The sequence below is a fragment of the Trachemys scripta genome, chromosome 23 (genome assembly GCF_013100865.1).
Source record: "Trachemys scripta elegans isolate TJP31775 chromosome 23, CAS_Tse_1.0, whole genome shotgun sequence".
Lineage (NCBI taxonomy): Eukaryota > Metazoa > Chordata > Testudines > Emydidae > Trachemys > Trachemys scripta.
In genome coordinates, this window is record NC_048320.1 from 14,289,783 (window position 1) to 14,310,426 (window position 20,644).

A 20,644-nucleotide genomic window follows, 5' to 3' on the forward strand; every position below is an offset into this window, starting at 1 on the left:
AGCTGAAGCAGCCTTTCCAAGAGTTTTCAATATAATAGCCACACTTCAGTTTCACAAATGGGGGAGGAGGGGAGGGAAAACTGCTTCCTTCTCCCATCCCCCCAAATATACCAACCATTCCCCCCAAACTGGATTTATAGATTTATTCTATGGAGCTGAAGAGAGCTCAAATGCATCGTTCTGAAGCCCATATTTTGCATGTGGACTGTGACCTAGGAGGACCACAGGGGCTTGACTTCCCATTGATCGAGTTTTCAAAGTGGGAGAGCAGGAAATGGGGAGAAAAAGCAGGAAACAAGGAACAAAAAAAGCAAAGGAGCTTCACAAAACTCAGCCTAGGTTTTCAGTTCTGTTTGGAGATCAGAATGCAACAGGTGACTGACTGCCCCAGGAATGTAAAGGTAACACAGAACCTGGCTTCTGAGACCAAACTCATTGAAAAGGCAGCTCTGTAGCTAGTGAGGATGGATTCTTTGCTTAAAGTGCATTTACACGGATTGCTAAAAGTGACATTTTGGGTTCCTCAACTAACTCCAAACTAAAAGTCTAAAGATTCTTCCTCAGCTGCAGCGCCCGACAGCCTGGAGCTGAAAATCAGATAGGTTCTTTCTGGCTTTGCAGAATCCTTAATGCTATTTACCTGCATTATAAGATACCACCCTGCTCCTTTTGTTAAATTCACAATTCTTCCCATCCCCGTGAGTATATGGACTGCTAATTCAGACTGGTTGCTCTTAGCTCACGTCTCGAAACAATTCTAGTCCGAAAACATCAAATAAAATCCTTAGCATTTGTGTCTTTATACTTCTCCAGGATACTCCAGGAGGTGTCATTACCCCCATTTATAAAACAGGGACAGAGGCCCAGAGAGCTAATGTGACTTAGTTGAGGCCACCCAGTGAGTCAGCAACAGAGCCAGATTAGAACTCCGCAGTCTTTGATGTCACTGCCATGAGACAGTGGAGCTAGGCCTCGGTGCCTTGCTTCTATGCCATATTAGGGCACTCATTTCAAACTTCAGTTAGGCCCTGACCTGGCAGTCCATCCTCATTCAGCAAAGGGCTTAGGAGCATGCTAAAGTCCCGTGACTTCAGTAGGAACTAAGCCCATGCTTAAATGTGAAGCCACCACAACTTGGGGTTGATCCAAAGACTTTCCTCTGTGCTTTGCATGAATCACAAACAGACAGATGGTATTTGCATTACTATGCACCCATTTAAGCATACAAATAAAATGTGTTTTTAAAAAACACTAGTACCTGGTTCTCAGTAAAATAAACATCAAAATCTTCCTAATAATATCTGGGTTTTTAAGATAATCAAACCTTTTGCAGTGTGCCTGAGTTAAACCAGGCAACTGATCATTCATTCAAATCTTCCCCCAAATGAGCTCTCTTCTTTTGGCCTGAAATTTGTCCCCACTCCGCCCCCTACCCCATAAGACAACTGTCCCTGGAACAAATGAGTGTCAGATCTGCATTTCAAAAACAGCTGAAAAGTCAGAATGGTGCTGTGCTACATATGCTGCATGAGGGAGGGGAGGGGAAGAGGTGCGGGACTAGACAACACTGCAAACTTTTGGAGAGAGAAAATGGGAGCGTGGGGCAAGGGAGGGGGAGGAAGAAGAAAAAAAAAAAAAGTCAGCTGTCAGCAAGGCGAGACACATTCAGCTAGTCACACGTGTCCTACCTTGCACAGGTCTTGAAGCTGGGGCTGAATCTGTTAAAGAGAGAATCACCAATGCAACAATATGACACAACTGATGGAACAAAGAACTCTGGCTGTTGTCAGCCCTGACAGCCCATCAGGGTGCCTGGTGAGTTGGTTAGATTGTGCCCTCCCTGCCCTACAGAGTTTTTTCATGAACAGCAAACTCTGAAAAGCAAGAGGCCACAATAGATGGAGTGTTTTAACAATACAGAGGAAAATAAGCATATTAACAAAAAATGGCTAGGTTGCCCCAATACTATAAGACATTATACCAACGCAACCGAGCAGCTCCAAAGAACTGAAGTCACAACATCTGCCTTCCAGATAGCTGGATATCAAACTTGTAATTTCACCACCCAAGAATCTTTGCTCAGCCCAATGTGGATATATTTTCAGGCTCAAGCAGAGCAATCCTCGGCACTATAAGACACGTTATAGTCTCCGCAATCCATTTAATTGTCAACCTCTTTGCTAAGACTGTCCACAGAATTTCCAGCTAGTACTGACTATGATAGCAATCCTGGCTCTTGTGATCTGGCTTACTAGGAACAGGACTTAATCTCACCAAAATCATTCATTTTTCTGCACATACATAAGGTCAGCATCGCCTTCAAATTCGAGGAAGAAAACCAAGAATCCGACTGTCTTCCACAAACACCTTTTCCTACCCCCAATTCTGCCATCAGCTTCCTTCTCTGCAGAAGTTTCTAACAAGTACATCCAAAACGATAGTGTCAAGCCAGAGAGTTCCCAGCTATCTGAATTAAGAAATCATGAATCTGATATCATGGGCTTTCATTATGTTTTTCAAGAAGTAGGCCATGACCTCTATTGCACTAGCAAGGTTTTCAGCAAACACCGAAATGGCATTAGTCCAGGAAGATCCACATGCAGGGAAATGTTTTTCTAGGTACTTATGTGGCCTCCAACAGCCTACTATCGGAGCACATCCAAAAACAGAAAAAAAAACAAAAACAAAACCCAACCCCAACCAACCTTGGCTACACCCGTGTAACGAGCTGAGAAAGCTGGATTTCTCAAGTTTAGCTTTTTCCCTTGGAGGACACATCCTGAGTCAAAGACAACCCTGACTCATCTTTCATAATCTAGTGGGACTCCAAGTGACAACTATTAAAAAACAGCTACATCCAAGTTACAGCAAGATTCTTGCTCATTATCCACAAATATGGGTAGTGAAGACTGTCCCCCCTATGCCAGGCTGGAAAGTGGTGGAGGGGAAGGGTAGGCACTGGGACTCACTCCTGCAACAACTGGCAGCCAGAGAAGGTGTGTGTGTGAGAAAGCACTGTTGTTAACGATCCATCAGAACCCCGGGCTTACCAGGAGGTGTCGTGGGCTTCGCTTTCTTGGCTGGAGCAATCCCATCAGGTTTGCACTCAGAAAAAGAGGCAGTTCTGCTTGGTGCTGGTGTCTGAAAGAGAACCCAGGAGCAGGGTCAGCAAAAGATGACAGCAGAATGAGGCTTCCTGATGAACTTCTTCTTGAGGGCTAGCAACTGACTTTGGCAGTGTGTATCCTCCAAAGAAAATGGAAGAAAATTAATTTTGGAGACAAATGTTTCAGATGCCCACCCTCCCCCGCCGGAGGGTAGTAAGGGGCTGTGTTTCTAAGTGATGGATTCACCCCAGATGCAAGAAGACCCACTGGAGACTATTTGGTGCTGAAAATCACATTCCTGGGTTTGAGACATTGCTGATTTGCTGCAGAAGCGAGTTTGGTATTAGGGGGATTCACTGCAAGGTTGGCCAGATGGGCGGAAACAGGCACAAACCTTGTTCAAATTGTGCCTTTTCTTACACCTAATGCAGTGTAATGCCAGGACTTCATGGGCTGTAAAACCCCCACACATCTGGGAGTCTGGGTTAGACTGTTTCCCAAGAGGTAATGCCACATTTTTAAGTATTTGTTTTTATTGGATTGTATTAGAGGCTTGCATAAAAAGGGGGTCAAGGAAGTGACACTAGATGTGAAATGGGGCCAGTTTGTATTGGTAGGAGCCTCATCTAAAGCCTAGTGAAGTCACTGGGAGTCTTTCCATTGACTTCAAGTGGGCTTCGGATCATACCCTACATTACAGCAGGCAAAAAGGTTCATATTGCACATAATGTCACTTTTCACATAGATAACTGTAATTCTTTTAATATTGGATTTAAACCATAAAATCAATGAAAGTCAGAGCCTGAATCTACAGCGAGACAGCCTACACCAGTTTACTGAGCATTGCAGAGTATTTTTCCTGTGTATTAAGCTTCCCTGGCAATGTTCTCGGGGCTGAAAGACAAAAAAAAGCACCTCAGTCTGAGAGAAGAAGTTGTAACCAACACATTTCTTCTATTAAAAGAGAACCAACCCCCTGTGCTTAAAGGAATGAGATATGCGTTACCTGAACATGAATTTAATCATGATTGCTGCTGCCAGGATTTCCCTGGGAAGAGATTTACTTTTGGTGTTGGACAGATCATGCTGTACAGATTACAGTAAGTTGTAGCCAAAAGCGTTTCAAGCACAGCATGGATATGGCCTAGGAGAGCAACAGCAAGGGGACAGCCAGCCCTGAAAGTCTTATTGCATTAAGCCTGACCAGTCCACAGAGGAAAGTCCCCTGCCAGAAGCCTCCATTGGACTCTGGGGGATTAGAACCCTGCTGTCATTCTTCTTCTCACTATTTTCTAAAAAAGGTTTACAGCTATTTCTTCACACAGAGCAAAACAAAGCAGATCCCCGTGGCTGGAAAACTCACAGAAGAGCTACCGCTGGCATTGAGGAGGAAGTTGGCAGTGTGGGCTGCCGCAGGAGGCTGATTAGGGATAGGTCGCTGGCCGAGTGCCATGCCTACAATGGCTGTCATGTGGGTCTCTGTCCCAAAGACGTGGATCGGGATCCCGGTGGTTTTTCCTGCACACAAGCAAACACAAAACCCAGTCAGGCTTGAGGACAAGACCCAAGTGATTCTCCAATGAGGTCAAGTGTCAAGGTTTGAAGAAAGAGCAACAGAAATAAGAAAAATGACAACAAAGCTGGTCTACACTGGGGGGGGGGGGGGGGAAAAATCGATCCAAGATACGCAACTTCAGCTACGCAAATAGCGTAGCTGAAGTCGAAGTATCTTGGATCGAATTACCTGGGGTCCAGACGGCGCGGGATCGATGGCCGCGGCTCCCCCGTCGACTGCGCTACCGCCGCTCGCTCTGGTGGAGTTCTGGAGTCGACTGTGAGCGCGTTCAGGGATCGATATATCGCGTCTTAACGAGATGCGATATATCGATCCTGGATAAATTGATTGCTACCCACTGATACGGCGGATAGTGAAGACGTACCCAAAGTAAATGAAGCTTAAGTGGTTGGTTGAGTTTCCTTACCCACTTCACCCATGACACGCAACCCTTCCTGGTAGTTAGGGCCTCCTCTCCGTACAAAGATCCTCACGCCATGCTCTTGCAAACGGCCCTGGTAATCCTTAATGGCTCTCACAATACCCTAAAACAGAACATATGGATGTCTGTTAGTGGAGAGAGGTCCTCTCACTCCCGCCTTCCACATCCCTCTTGGAATTCAGAACACCTCCTCCTGCTTTATACTCTTTGCAAATCACGTTCATGGTTGTCCATCAAACACTCTCCATAACTGGCCAGAAGGGGGCACTCTTGAACACCTTCCCAAGTGGCTTGTTTCTGCAGTGCCCTGTCAATCCTGTCTATGCCGGGGCATGAGACTGGGGATTGAATTAGGGTCTAACGCGCTATGGTGCAGAGCATTAATCCTGAACCCCCGCCGGCCCAGGGAGCGAGAGACCAGGCATCACACCTGAGTCCTCTGTGCAGCAGTGCCGCCTTTCCTTCACTCTGCCGAGTGACTGAAACACTCTTGGAAATAGCACTGCATAAGCAATGCAAGAATCACATCATGCAGCCTCCCTCCCCAACACATATTCCAACCCCGGCCCAGATAGCGTGTGTGGAGCAGAGGGAAATTCACTCAGTCCTTAGCCTCTCTGCTGAGACTGCCAAAAAGGAGACCAGCTGGGAGTATGGATTGTGTGTGAGGATACCCAACAGGATACATTTCCTTGTATTTCAGAATCATAGGCTACCTTAAAGGTGGCTGCCACGTTGGTGAAGTTAGCAATGCTGCCTCCAATTATCAGGATTTTGCCTTAGGGAAAAAGAGGAGAATAACGAACAGCTGTTAGAACACTGGCAGGACACACTCGTAAGTGTTAAGCTGCTTAGGAGGCGGCAGAGACAGTCAAAGGGTCTCTCCGTTCTGGATGCTAGCCACAGCCCTGGACAGAATGGCTAGTCAGACTCAGAGATGTTTGATAAGAAGTGGGATTTGTGCCTGCAATAGCAAAGCAAAAAGTCTTCTGATAAGAGAGGGATGGTCCACACTTGTCTCGTTTACCATTCCAAAGATACTGGCTTTTGTCATCTCTAACTTTCATGGGAGGAGACCCATTAGGTGCCAATCATCCATCCTAACAGGCCACAATAAGACATTGTCTCATGTTTTGAACAGTCCACGTAATGGAGCTTCTACTGCTTGCTTTGGGAGGCTATGCCACAGCTCAGTAAGCTGTTCAGACATCCAAACATGATAGTAAATTTGTTAGTCTCTAAGGTGCCACAAGTACTCCTGTTCTTTTTACGGATACAGACTAACACGGCTGCTACTCTGAAACCAAACATGATAGCAGCTCAAATCTGTTCAGTGTTTTTGCTGCTACAACTGGATAGCGGATCTCCTTAGACTGCTCTGGAAGAGTTCCTGTAACAGATCTGACTGCAATCTCTAGAGTCCAAATCCCAGATGCCCTCTCTTACCCTCCGGGTGCTTCTCCCGAGTCATGAGGGAGAGAATGGTCTTCGCATAGTCGTAGGTCTGCTGCTCACTAGGGGCTCCAGAGTATTCCCCATAGTTTGCCAGTTCATTTACACCCCCCAGGTCACAAATGGTGTCACTGTAAGGAAGGCACAAAAATTCAATTGGAAATGCTAAATATTCTTCACAGGCACTTCACAAGCCCTAATAAAACTTCACAAGCACTCAGGTGGAGGAAGTGGGGTAGAGGTGGTGGTCAGAAGGAGTTCGAGTGGCCAGAGTATTTCCTGAAAACAAAGATGCTTTCCACATGAAGCTTACTATGATTAATCCCAAATACATTTCCCAGAGGTGAGGGGAAAGGCCTTTGAGATACGAGGCTGGGGGACAGAAGACAAAACAAAATAAGCCCATGACCACCACGAGGGAGTCACTGCTTTAAACATAACATTCAACTAGCTTCTTCCATTCCAAAACAGAGAAAATCTACTTCACAGCCAGGCGGAGGTCAGAAAAGCCCAGAGTCTGGGAGCGTGCTAGAGACTGCCTCAGTCAAGACTGCATTCTTCAAGCTGGAGATGGGAAGAGAGGTTTTGAAGAAGGCCGCGGAGAGTCGCCCGGGGGGAGTCCTTTAAGTTGGGTTTGGATTCCTCTCCTGAGAGCACTGCTTAAAGCCCGCTTCATAGGTTTACCCACCTCCCAGAATTAAACCTTATTCAGTACTGTAACAAGGACACAAACATATTGCACCCTGAAAGGGGGTGCCTCATGGCAGCTGGTCCTGGCTCTAAACAGGACCCAAATACAGCTAGCTAGTCAGGGGTTTTTCAGAAAACTTGTTTCCACTGGAAAATGTTAATTCCACAAAAAGTTTCGGTGTCGATGAAATGCATCAGTTTCAACTAAGTTTTGTCAGGACGGTTTCTCAGGTCCAGGCTGCAATGGAAGGAAGGAAGGAAGGAAAAGAGACCTGCCCCAGAATAGCCAATAGCACGGGGTTAGGCACTCACTTGTGATGTGGGAGACCCAGCTTTAATTCCCTCATCTCACTCAGGCAGACTGGACACTTAAGTCTGGGTCTCCCACATCCCAAACGAGTGCCCTAACTACAGGGCTATTGGCTACTCTGCGGTCTCTCTCAAACTTTTTTGTGAAAAAATGAGACAGGCTTTGGTTGTAAAAACCAACATTTTTCATGAAACAGAATTCTTGGTTTTTTAGCCACCCCTGCTCCCAAGCACACACGGCTTGGGAGCTGCTGCACTAGGAAAACTCCCTTTTCCAAAAGCTGCATCAATTATTTTCCACTGGCAGCTCTCTGGGGTTAGAGGCCTCTGTCCCCTATAGAAACATGTGCTTGGTACCTGTAGACCACAGATGCCCCTCCTCCAGCCACCATGGTCCAGATCCTCCCCTTGGGGTTGAGAAGAGTCAGTTTCAAGCTGGCTCCGCTCTTTGCGTCCAGATCAGCGATATAGGCTTCCTGCAGACAAACAAGCACAAATGTTTTGGAAGGCGACTGCACTCTCCTTGTGGGCTAGGGAGACTGGGCCTGATTTCCAGAGGTGCTGAGGCCCTGCAGCTCACCTTGACTTCAACTGAAATTGTGGGTGCTCAGAACTTCGGAAAGTCAGGCCCACCACATAGGTCCTAGTGCCTTTTAATTCTTGTTGTTGGACACCAGGCTACAGTTAGTAACCTGCTTTGACAACACCCATCCATTTGTATTTCTATCCAGAAGCCTAGAAATCAGAAGTGGAAGAGAGCTTCTCAGTCTCATCTAACCCCATCCCCGCAGAGGCAGAGTAGGGCTGTTCTCCTGGGCTTTGTCCAGTCCGGTTTTAAAATGTCCCTGCAGATGGGGCTTACCCCACTTCCCTTGGAGGGACAACATCAGAGGGGAATAGATCTCACCACTGACCAATGTGAAACAAATTAAAATTCCTGCCTGTGAAAACTGTCAACCCCAACCATCTCCACTGTCATCTTGTTACTGGACAGCATGTTCCTCCTTACCAAGTAGGAGTTAAGACCGGCCATGTTTAAGTAAAGAGCCTTTGGGAGTCATGCAGAGCCAGTTATAATGTGACTGGGCTGCACTGCGATTTAAAATTTCTGTCTATAGGGTGACCAGATGTCTGGATTTTATAGGGACAGTCCCGATTTTTGGGTCTTTTTCTTATATAGGCTCCTATTACCCTCCACCCCCCGTCCCGATTTTTCACACTTGCTGTCTGGTCACCCTATCTGTCTGTATTTGTTCTGTCACTTCACGATGGGAATTTTACTTTGCTGGCCATGCTCCATTTTGAAAGCTCCCAGGTTCCATGTCCCCACATGCCTCAATTGCAAGAAAGTTTGCCCAAACAGTCCTTTACGTGGAACTCCACTGTATTCAAAAAATCTCTCTGCTGACCTTTGATGCTGTAAAGTAGGGGAAGGGTGTTACCAAAACACCCTTGGTTATAAACTTTCTAACTAAGCTGCAGCCAGAGATCTAATCACTGAGAAGAGCCATCATTTGGCTCATCATTGTGTTCTTTTACCATCACAACAGGCAGGCACGCTAAGCACTGTAATGGGAGTTCATTAACATTCTCAATGAGCATAGAGATGGAATAACCTTCAGAGTGACTTTCAGGGGGATGATTCAGACAGGCTGAAATTAAACGAATCCATTAAAGAGCAAATTGAATTAAGTGTTGGCACCCAGCAAGCTACATGGCAGGGGAAATATCTAAATGGATTTCTTGGCCATATTACAAAAAACCTTTCCCAATTTAAACATCATTAGGATTATTAAAATGAATGGTCTGAACAACAGACAAGTCTTCCAGAAGTGCCAGGCCAAGCATCTGAAAAAAGTTTTTGCATAATTAGTGAGTGTGCACCACACCCAGCAATCTCGGATGCTGCTGGAAGCCTCTATATATGGGGTGGGATTTTCAGAAGTGCCTAAGTAACTTCGGAGCACAAGTTCCGTTGACTTCCAATGAAAATTGTATTCTTAAGGTACTTTAAAAATCCTACCCAATTTTTTCTTGTTCTTGACTTCGCAGGCCAGCAACTGGTTTCAGATGTAATATTTTATTTCAAAGTTTGATAGAGGAAAATTCTCTTCTTGGATCAACACATCAGACTTCAGCCCAGACAGAGATTTTACACGAGTTATAACTCCTGAGAGTGTGAGAGAGTCTGTGTGTGCGTGAGAGTGTGTGTGTGTGTGGATTATAAACAGAAATGCTGAGTGACCATTGACTCTAGAAGCACCATCAACATGATATGGCACAGAAACAGCTATGGTTAGCCAACATGGCAGGGGCTGCCTTTCCAACACAGACAACACTTGCACAATACTAAAATACACGAACACCCCACCACACACAGTAGCATACCTGCCATTTAATTCAATGCAGTTAAATTTGATCCTCCAGTTAATAAGGAAGGTAAAAATTCTAAATGAGAGAGAAGAGAAGAAGAGCCCAAGGAAGATCCATGTAATGATGAAAAATGGCTACAGCGAAGAGTACTGTTACCGGCATTATGTGAATACCAATGTAAGAACTACCATGAGCTATGGTCCACATCTATTACTTACCAGGTCAGCTTTGTCAGCAACATGAACTATGGTTACAGGGCTGTATAAGAAAGGAAAGCCCCATCTGTGTCATGGACATTTTGACCTAGGTATATGGAGAATGATTTCTCGTTAACTGTGCAACAGTGGATTCTTTACTTGCCTCTGGATAAGCCTCTCTGCCAAAGGGCGGGGGGAACTCCACATCCCCCCATTTCACTTTGCAGATGTAATCAGCAGTAGCGTCAATCTTTGCAGCCAAATCCAGAACATAGACGCCATCTTTAGTCACAACTGTATTAAGAGATTCACCAGAGTTAGTCTTTTGCTTGTACATCCTTATGCATGAATTAACAATATGGATTCCCCACTAACTGGATATTTTGTGATGCTTTCTGTATTAGGAGTGGTGGCCTGTTTGTTTTTTGCTTTATATTATTGACTTTTGGTGAAGGTCACCTCTATACAAAGAGCCATCCCAGGGTCTATACCCACTAAGTCCCCCCTTTTTTTGGGGGGGGGGGGTCTAACTCCACTATCCATGGCAAATGGATACCACAAAATTCTGAGTATCTGTTTGATACACATAGACCACTTTGTCCCTGATGGGTGCATGTTACCCATTAGGAACACACATTAGTACACCAAAATCTACAACAGAGATTTTTAAAAACCTGTATGAAAACTGCAGTCTGCTTGCACAAAATTTACCATGCAGGGATCTTTCCATTGCTTTCTTTAAGCCATTCAGAGTATTCTATAGCCAAACCAGGCCAATTACATCACTAGAGACATCTTCTGAAAATGATCTGATTCCCTCCTGTGTAGGGCCTCAACTTTACCTAAGATTCGCCCAACAAAACTTTCTATTTTGCTATTGCTAGAAACTAACACATATTGCTAGAAACTAACACATGCGGTAATACAGTCTATTTCAGAGGTATAGAATTAACTAGTCATAGAAAGCCTATGAAATTTTTTGTATCACTTTTGCTTAGGTATTACTTTGACATGTATATAATGTGGAAGGATGAACAAAATCTCACTGTTAAACAAACAAAGCAACCCTGCAGTGATTCTTCTACCCTCTCCCCAAAACGTCAGAGTTACCTAGTGGATTTATCTCCAGGTATGTGAAATACAAGTCTTCGTAAAGGTTGAAAAGGCCAGATATGAAGCTAGCCAGGACACTGCACAAAAATTAAAATACATAAATTCATTAGAGCAGGCAGACACATAACTGACATAGAAGAGCCTGTCTCAGTTCCTTTATCATCTTTGTCTGTGGAGAAGCTACCTCCTATCCATTTCTTTCATTCTCATGGGAAGATGTCTGGGTGATGACTCAGAGGTCACTAAACCCCCACTAAAAAAAAACTGCAGAGAAAATGTTATCATCTCAAGACTGTCATCTGATTTAATCCCATTAGGAGGCAGAAATCTCTCTCTCTGTCAGATGTGCATCTTTTGTCAGAACTCAACTTCAAGGACCATTAGCCAGAGAAAGGAAAGACTGGAGTGAACAAGAGTGGCTCTAAGAGCCTGATGAGGTGCATGTCAAAAAGGCGGCCTTCAGCACTTATTGTGTTTCCAAATAATGAATAACGAGATTAGTTACCGGCATCTTCTTTAACGAGATGCTTAATAGTTAGTTTTGAAATCTGAAGATCTGAAATAAGCTTTTGAATATCAAGAGAGGCTATAAAATCTCGAGTAGCTTAACCAGGACAAGGAATCATACCTTTCCATAATCAGCCACTGGATTCAAGTAGTTTTACAAGCCCTGCAAGACACAGCAATCAGACTCTAGGAACTGTCCTGCCGCCCTTACATAAAGAATGATGGGGGAGGGGGGAAAAAGGGCTGTCCTTGGGCTGAAGGCGGATGGTAAAATATGCCTTTTGCAGCTCATCAGGAAACACAGACAACCCCAAGGAACTTAGATTGTTTGGGATGCAGTGCACATTCCTGCCCAAACTCATAAGCTAGAGAGAGAGGGACCTTCAGGGAGAAAAATGAGGATCAACTCCACTGAAACGTGAGAGCTTTTGGGAAGGAGAGTTGGCATATAGAACATCGGGACTGGGGGCATATAGGATGTAGAATTATATCCCTGCTTACTCTTTCTTCTCCTCCAGTGCGTGCACCAAGAGATGTTTTTTCACATCAGAGGCACTGAGCTTTTCATCCACCCTCACCAAGAGCTTCTGTGCTTTGGCATCAACATCTCCCACGTCCACACCCCCTTGATGGTGGAAGAGCACATAGTCCCCCTCGCGCGCAGCATAGATGCACACGTAGAACTCTTCTTCCTGTTGCACAGACCAGGGGGATGAACATTAGGCAGTAAGTCACACCCAGCAATGGCACTGCTTAGCTAAATTTCCAGGGGTCCCCAAGTTAACTGATTGAATAACCCAACCCAGGAGTAGTTGGTGTCCATCAGAGACGTCCTTAATACATCCCAGGGAATTCTATAGACTATTACATGGCTGTGCTTAGAGGGGCAGCCTGTGGAGACTTCAGGTCCCAGCACGTAATGCTCCAGTTTGATCTCAACAGCTATTACTGGGCACATCATATCCCAGGACCTGTAGTCTCCTTGGTCAGCTGCAATCTGCTCCCATTTTAAACAGCTGAAGTACAGGCTTCAGATGCCTGTTAAGGTGCCAGCACAATCCTCAGTTGGGCAAAATGAGGGAACCTCAGTTTCAGATGTTGAAAGTAGCATACAATCAACACCACAGACTAAGGCAGGGGAAGATTAGGTGGTAGCTACATCTCCCTCAATATCACGTAAATTGTCTCACTTCAGCACACTTTCTTCTTCCTGCTTGACAGCCACCAGATTGGAGGAACAATTTATTGCCTGTTCCCATGTGATATTTACTGCGGCAGGATTTCCTCCTGGTGGGGAGGAACAGCAACCAACCAGTGCAGCTGTAATTCGCTGTCTCCGTGCAAAGTTTCTAAAGCTCTCTATTTCTCAGTGACAACATGCGTCAGTGTCATCACCTTTATGACATCCACTCAAGTGCCTGCTTTCACCACCCCTAAGGGCAGTCAGTCTGGGCCAAACAAGATTATTTTGGAGCACTTCTTTGTGTTTTAATTGGAATACCAACCTGCTTGTGAGGGACGAAGGGCTCGATCAGGAAGTTCTTAAGGATACCTGTAGCTTTAGCGATCTGTTGATAGGAGAGAGACACACCATTAAAGCTTCACACAGTACCCACAACTAAGACATGGCAGAAACACACTCCAAGATGTCTTTAACGCTGCTCTGACTCAAATCAATTCCCAACAACCTATTGGTTGGAATGTGTATCCCTGAAACCAAGATCTCCACTTTCCAGCATGGCAGCGTGTACTATTGCGGCTATGAAGACCACTGAGCTAATCTGTGGCATTTCAACACTCAAAGGAAGCTTCAGGGAGCCTTTTCAGAGCTCAGTGGTTCCCACATCTCCATGGTCTGTGTTCTCCAGAAAGCTGGCAATCTAGGACATTGTACTGACATCACCTACGAAGTCTGCCTTCCCCTTTTCCAGTGGCGGCTGCTGGTCTTACTCAAACTGCAATGTAATAGTAGTTTGCCACTTCACATCCCAGAAGCACAATATTTCCAAAGGGCACCACTTAGTTCAGTACTAAGTGCTACACGAGATGCATGTACTGTCCCCCGCTTAACCCTTCAGTAACTAAAACACATTCCACAGTATTATTACCAGCATGGGGCAGGAGGACCCAAATTTTCTCATTGGACATTGTTAATGGCTGATTTTCAGAAGGGTTATCGTCAGATGAATAGTCAGTTTTTGTCCTCTGCCTTGGGCTGACAGCTTACATCAGCTAGGGCACACGAAGGCACCAGAATGGTTTTATCCTCAGATGAACGGCAAAAATGACAGGCCATCAGCACAGGCCACAATCCATTTGCCTAGCCACAGGCCGCAGCTCACAGGCTGGGTTCAGACAAGGCAGAATGCAGTCACCCAGGAGATCAACACCCACATCAGCCCAGAAAAGCAGGCTTGGGAGGAACCATTCCCAAAACACAGGCTGTGGAGGGACAGCGACCTGTCCTCTAGGCTCACACTATGGGTTATAAATATTAGTGATCATGGAAGGGGATGGGAGATCTATCAGGAACATCTGGTTACTATTTTAACTTCATACAAATGGAAACCTGGTTTCAAATGCCATCTTAAGTCATCATGTAAAATGAGTTTGGTGGTTCTTTAATATTAGACAGTTGTCCAGCTCCCCAAACCAGTGTGCAATTTGAAGTGATCAGCCCCTGCTCACAAGACCCCCAAGACTGGGATACCAGTGGGCTGCAGGACAGGAGTAAGGGTCATCAGCAGAGCTATGTAAGGCAGCTTGCAAAACCCACGGTTAAAAGTAGTCTAATCTGCCTCAGTCTAACTAGTGCTATCATCCCCCACTTTCACAAGCCCTGAACATTAATTTGGAGGGCGTGGGGGGAGAAATGTATATGAAGATAGAATAATCAGGTCTCCAGAAGGTCTGTTTTATGGATAACAAAATGCCTTGTCTGATTTAATCCTTTTTTAAATGGGTTTTTACCCTGAATGATTTTTTTATGCCTTTAAAGGCTCAACACATTTAGGAAAATGGGGGAGAGACAAAAATACTGGGTCATGAGCCCACGCCCCCATACTGAGCCCACTCATTCTGACATGGCCATTGCATTATCCCCAGCAGTTATGTCAACACCCCTTGTTTCTCCAGGGGCAGCCCCACCCGGATGCAGCTGCCTGCCCCATTTCACAACGTCCTTCAGCAGTGGCTTTGCAGTCCCTGCTGTGCATCTCAGTGATGGAGCCAGCTGCCTATCAGTCACAGGAATGACAAGGCCTTGGTTACCTCCAGGAAGCACGACTCCATCAACTCCTGAGATGCAGAGGCGGAGATAACAGGTGTGTTTATCATTGTCAGAGTGTTCCCAGGAGAATAAAAGTTACAAGACAGCATCCAATTAAAAAGAGGACTGACAAAACTCCATTGTCAGCCAACAGACAGTGACTAATACACTGGCTGGCAACAACGAAGGGGTGATGTGAGGACTTTGCGTTTAGACCAGTCTTGTTACAGCTACTTTGGGCACCAGTAAAATGAAACAGCCACCCCAACTAGAGGCAGTGCTGGCTCTTTAAGGTACTGTTTCCAACAGATATTTAGAATTACACGAGAATTCAGTGGGAATTCACCACATTTTTTTTTACTGACAGTGCTTCACAATAGGCTTAGTCATTGGATATAAATAATGGGTAGTAAGTCGACTGAATTGTGCCATCAGTGGGCTACCAAATGGTGCTTAATTCCCAACAGTAGATACACGCAGGCCAGATTCTCCTCTCTCTTGGTTTTACATCAGCATCACTTCAATGATTCTTCCTGCCTTACACTGGCATATGCAAGAGGGAGAACCTGGCACACAGAAACTAACATACAAAGCCCATTAAAGATCAGGTTTATAGCATGAAAGGGTCAGAGCAATACAAGTGACTTTTCATCTCTTCACTGCTACATCTGCCATTAGAATCTTGGCCAATACGCTCCATACCTACCGTAGTTTCTTGCCCCAGACGTAGTTTGAGCCAAGCCTTCACCTGACCAAGGTCAAGATTAACGCCAACTAATCCGAGCTTCCCACGCCGTTTTATTAGCTGATCCGGCTTCACCACCAGACGCTAGAATATCAGACACGAGGGGTCAGAGGAGAGAGAAAAATCAGAAGCTTTGAGTTAAGCAGAGACAGTCTCTGCAGATAATTAAACTGAGTTTTAAATTAAGTAAATTCTCTGCAGCAAATGTTCTGGGGGAGAGTTCGTTTAACCTACTGGCTGGCACCCAATGTACTATGGTTGTTGGGCAAAATGCACCACTAGTACCGCCTTTGGTACTAGGTGAGAGATTCCACCAAGTTCAAAAAGGAAAAAAAAAAAAAAAAAGTCAAGAGATCATAGCCACAGAACAAACGCTGGGGCAGAAATCCAGCTGCAATAAAAGGTAAGTGTGGGTTTTGGCAGAGGTGGGCATTAGGAGAGGGACAGAGTCAGATGAAGCCTTCCTGGAAGAATCCTGATTGCAGTGAAAACTCACTTGGATTTTTGCTCATATTTGCAGAGCTGTGTTATGAGCCAACTGAACATAATCCCAAGAATTCTCCAAAAACTTTGTAGTCAATTTCCCTTTTGTTCTGACACTTAACCTGACTAAATTCCAACTGGGTGGTAACATTCTAAATCCGATTTCCCTTGTTGTTTCATTTGGATACAGGACTTGTCCTAACTCCCTGTCCTGAACGGATGCAGGTTGTTGCTTTGTGCTGTTAAAAAAGCTGCCCTTTATTCACTTCAGAGGTTGCTATATGTCAGCAGTGGGTGTAGGGATACAATTCGTTGAGTGCTTTGGGATCCTTGAGTGAAAGTTGTGAGAGCAGCTGTGATTATAATGAGATTATCAAAAGGTGATTTGTTTAGCTGTTCTCCTTCCCTGAGAATCCACGCTGAACAGCATTCATTATTCCCTTGGTTTTGCAAATTGCTTTGGCAAAATGCATCATTAACTAAAGCTTCTCTGGTGAGCCAAGGCTTGTAAAGGCAAAATTGTTACTGAAGTAGAAATACGGAATGCCAGAGAAGCAAGCAAATGCAATCTGACTTCTCACAAACATGACTCTTTTCTTTACCGCCCCCACAAGTTCTGCACATGGAGATTTGCCAATGCCAGGGATAAGGCTGGAATTAGGAGGGTATCACATTTCAGTTGACCCACAGTAGCTCTCTACTGGACCGCTGCAGAAAGTTCCGCCTAAGGGAAGTACACATCTCAAGCTTACATAGGTCACTTTCTGCTGAGCAGAGAGAATTCTCTACAGTGCTGTTCCCCTCTTGTACTGCCCATCCCCATCCATCCAGTACAGACTATAGCTTTAGTGATCTATGTTAGAGAGCAGTAATTCTCAAACAGGGGTACATGTACCCCAGGGGTATGCGGAGGTCTTCCAGGGGGGTACATCAACTCATCTAGATATTTTCCTAGTTTTTCAACAGGCTACAATAAAAGCACTAGCAAAAAGTCAGTACAAGCTAAAATTTCATACAATGACTTATTTATACGGCTCTATATAGCATACACTGAAATGTAAGTCCAATACTTCCAATTGATTTTTTTTTTTATAAATTATATGGTAAAAATGAGAGTAGGCAATTTTTCAGTAATAGTGTGCGGTGACATTTTTGTATTTTAGGTCTGATTTTGTAAGCAGGTAGTTTTTAAGTGAGGTGTAACTTGGGGGTATGCAAGACAAATCAGACTCCTGAAAGCGGTACAGTAGTCTGGAAAGATTGAGTCTCACTGGTATATAGCAACAACAAAGCACTGCAGTATATAATATGGTGATAGCAGTGTCCCTTTGCTGGATGGGCACTGAAAGCCCACAGACATTTCAACTGTTCAGTAAACAACCCCAACAAAAGGGTGTGTGCTGTCCATGGTTCTTTTAGGATTCCTGAAAAATCTCTCTGAGATACTGCTGATATTTCCCAGCAGCAGACTCATGCAGCTAAGTGGTGGGCATTTCATTAGTTACTGTGCAGGTACTATCAATCAGCAAGTAAGTGGACAGTGTGGAACATGTATGTTCTGCTAACCGGTGGCTTAAAGTAATTAATAGCTGGAAAGGAGCCAGGTTAGCCAAACAGAGAAAGGAACTCGGAAGAGATGCTCACTGCTCTGTGGAGAGGATGCATGGCTAGGAAGCAGAACAAAAAGACTTAGGAAACGGAAGAAAAACAACAAACTTACCTTACATTTTTGCTCAGGTACAAGAAATCCAACAGATCTACTTAGCGAAACACAAAACTAGTCAGAGTGAAGGCCAGTCACTCAAATGCTATGATCATCCTCAACCCACTCCATAATGCTTGGGTAAGGAAAGGGTGTCGGAAGAGTGCACGTTATTGGGAATGAAGACTGATATATCTAGAGTGTAGTAGCTACATGACGACCTCACACAAGTTTTTTGTTGGCATGGGCCAATCTCTTGATTTGTCTGCTGACATTTCTTCATTTAATAGCAGTCACTCAAGCCCTTAAATCAGCAACACAGTCAGGTTCCTTTGATACCAATACAGCATCACTGAAGCCACATTTATCAATTCTCAGTGCTCCACTGCCACGTTGGGAGACTTTCCTCCACATTTCCTGACATGGACCCTAACAGCTACTGACACTTCACGATAGAACAGCGTTCTGCAATGCAGGCTGTCACTGCCATCAGCTTTAGAGAACCTGCATGCAATGCTCCAACGTACAGCCATCTTGGCAGTAGCCATACTAGAGGGTGAGAGCAGGGGACCAGAAGACCAGATGCATGGGTTTTAGTCCCAGCTATCAGACTTACTGTGTGATTCTGAAGGCAGGTCATCTAGCCTCCCACTCTAATTACCCACGTCACAGGAAGTATGTTGTATAGCCTAGTGATTGTAAAAGCTCAGAGACTCTCCAATGAATGGCACTGCAGAAGGGCAAGTCATTGTGCTTACCTCAGTCAGGAGCCAGGGATGATCCTGGGTCAGACGATCCCAGTCGGTGTCTGATGTCACTCTGGCATACTTGAAGCGGTTCTGAATGGCTGAGGATGTGCAGATATATTTGTACAGGAACTCCTTCCCAGTCTGTTCAGATATGGCTTTGGCCGACATGGCTATCTAGGAACTGAATAAAATTAAAAGAGAGACAAGGTGAGTGATGTAATATCTTTTCACTTCCTCTAGACCTGAGGAAGAGCTTTGTGAAACACGAAAGCTTGTCCCTTCCACCAACCGCAGTTAGTCTGATAAAAGATATCTCCACACCCACCTTGTGTCTCATATCCTACGACCAACACAGCTACAAAAATTATATATATATTTTATATAGACAGAGACACGGACTCAGATTTGCACAGACATTTCATCCTTCAGGTTCAACGAGAACACAAGGCGAGGTTAAGTAGAGACATTTATTAATCCAAGTGCCTGTCCAGAGCTCCAGGCTCCATCTTGTCATTATGAAAAACCTTCAAAATCCCATTGATCAAGTAAATAGTCCCCATTGATCAAAAACCTCACCCCATCCAACGATATCCATTTTCCACCCCCTGGGGGAAAGCCACCCAACTCTGCATTGGAGGAGCCTTCACAGCAGATGACCTGTCAGGTCCGTGCCTCCCCGCCATTCCCACCCCTACAGGCAGTGCAACCTGCCCACAACTACATACACTCCGGGCACTGGCTCTCTCTCATCACAGGGCCTCCCTGTAACATACTTGCCATTTTCCCCCCTAGGTTGTTTTCGAGTGGCAGTAGGGCAGTATGACAGAAACCCCTCCTCCAGCCCACTGTATGTTGCGTTTCCAGCATGTCCTCCTGACAGGACCCCTATTAAAGTTACAATTCTTAACGTTTTAGGAATCACTAATCAAATGCTTATATCTGAACAGAAAAAAACCCTCCATTATGGTTTCCTCCCCCCCCCCCCCCCCCCCGAGAACCCTTGTTTACAATATCACCTCACTTTATTTTTCTAGAACAAGTGGCCTGAGAGCAGCCTCAGGACATGTAGACTAAGTGCTTAACAGCATCTAGTTTCTATGGGGGAGGAAATTCTATGTGAAGAATTCTGGAAGGGGATTAAGTGAGGTGCTGGAAGTTCTTAAATTCCTTTCCCCTTCCAAGGGATGGGCTCTATGACCAGCTAGGAATTCGCTCCTTTAAAGACACCAGCACACAGGGCTCTATATTCTTGGAGTCGCAACTTTGTTTTGGTTGCAACATCAAAGTACCAAAAAGTGTTAGTTATAAATGGCACAGAAATGTTTATTGCTGCTATAAGTAAATGCTTATTATAAAAATTCTCATTTTACTGAACCCATTTCCACGTGACAGGCACCAGATCAAAAGCTTGTGACCCGCAGAGGTTAACAAACGGCTCAATTTTTTTCTAAGTGGTTAGATCACTGACAAACTGGCATAGACAACAATTCGTGGACTTCTGGGCATGACAGCAGTGCTCCTCAGGCTACTTGCCTTAGCAGGACTTCCCTTTGCAAAGCTAGGGATGGCAGTACGTGGAGGAGTTCACACAAGCAAAGTTCTTTCATTCCAGTTTCTTTTGTGGGAAGAAAGATTATGCAAGTTATTCTCTCCCAATTATCGCAAGCCAAGAACTACTCTGAAAAAAATCCGCAGTGAGGAGTGGAAGAGCATAAGAAAAACAAAAACCCCAAAACAAACCTTCAGCCACCTTGCAACAGTCTGGCCATGGAAGTGTACAAACATGACTTGGCAAAGACACAACTGGCAATCCCATCACAGGACAGGGGCCAGATAGCATGTACAAATCCATGAAAGGAAGCAGTTTAAACAGATGCACTGAATAGATTCTGTTGTCTCTATTTCTTGTAATACCTCATGGTTAACAAGAACCTGTGCTAAGGTAGGCAGTT

The 20,644-nt window shown here is 44.9% G+C and overlaps 1 protein-coding gene across 2 annotated transcripts in view; it reads right to left on the reverse strand.

The window, feature by feature from the left end:
- The window catches only part of ACLY (ATP citrate lyase), a 44,432-nt gene that overhangs the window by 12,591 nt on the left and 11,197 nt on the right, over positions 1-20,644 (reverse strand). The window contains exons 2-14 of one of the 2 annotated variants that reach the window (XM_034755760.1): positions 18,702-18,873; positions 15,720-15,842; positions 13,251-13,313; positions 12,247-12,437; positions 11,236-11,315; positions 10,289-10,419; positions 7,913-8,031; positions 6,551-6,687; positions 5,821-5,882; positions 5,090-5,207; positions 4,471-4,625; positions 3,051-3,141; positions 1,689-1,718 (exon numbers count right to left, since the gene is read on the reverse strand). In XM_034755760.1, coding sequence (XP_034611651.1) covers positions 1,689-1,718; positions 3,051-3,141; positions 4,471-4,625; positions 5,090-5,207; positions 5,821-5,882; positions 6,551-6,687; positions 7,913-8,031; positions 10,289-10,419; positions 11,236-11,315; positions 12,247-12,437; positions 13,251-13,313; positions 15,720-15,842; positions 18,702-18,860 — 1,459 coding nt within the window. In that variant the 5' untranslated portion in view covers positions 18,861-18,873. The remainder of the gene's footprint in view (positions 1-1,688; positions 1,719-3,050; positions 3,142-4,470; positions 4,626-5,089; positions 5,208-5,820; positions 5,883-6,550; positions 6,688-7,912; positions 8,032-10,288; positions 10,420-11,235; positions 11,316-12,246; positions 12,438-13,250; positions 13,314-15,719; positions 15,843-18,701; positions 18,874-20,644) is intronic. The other variant, XM_034755761.1, reaches the window with a different exon arrangement.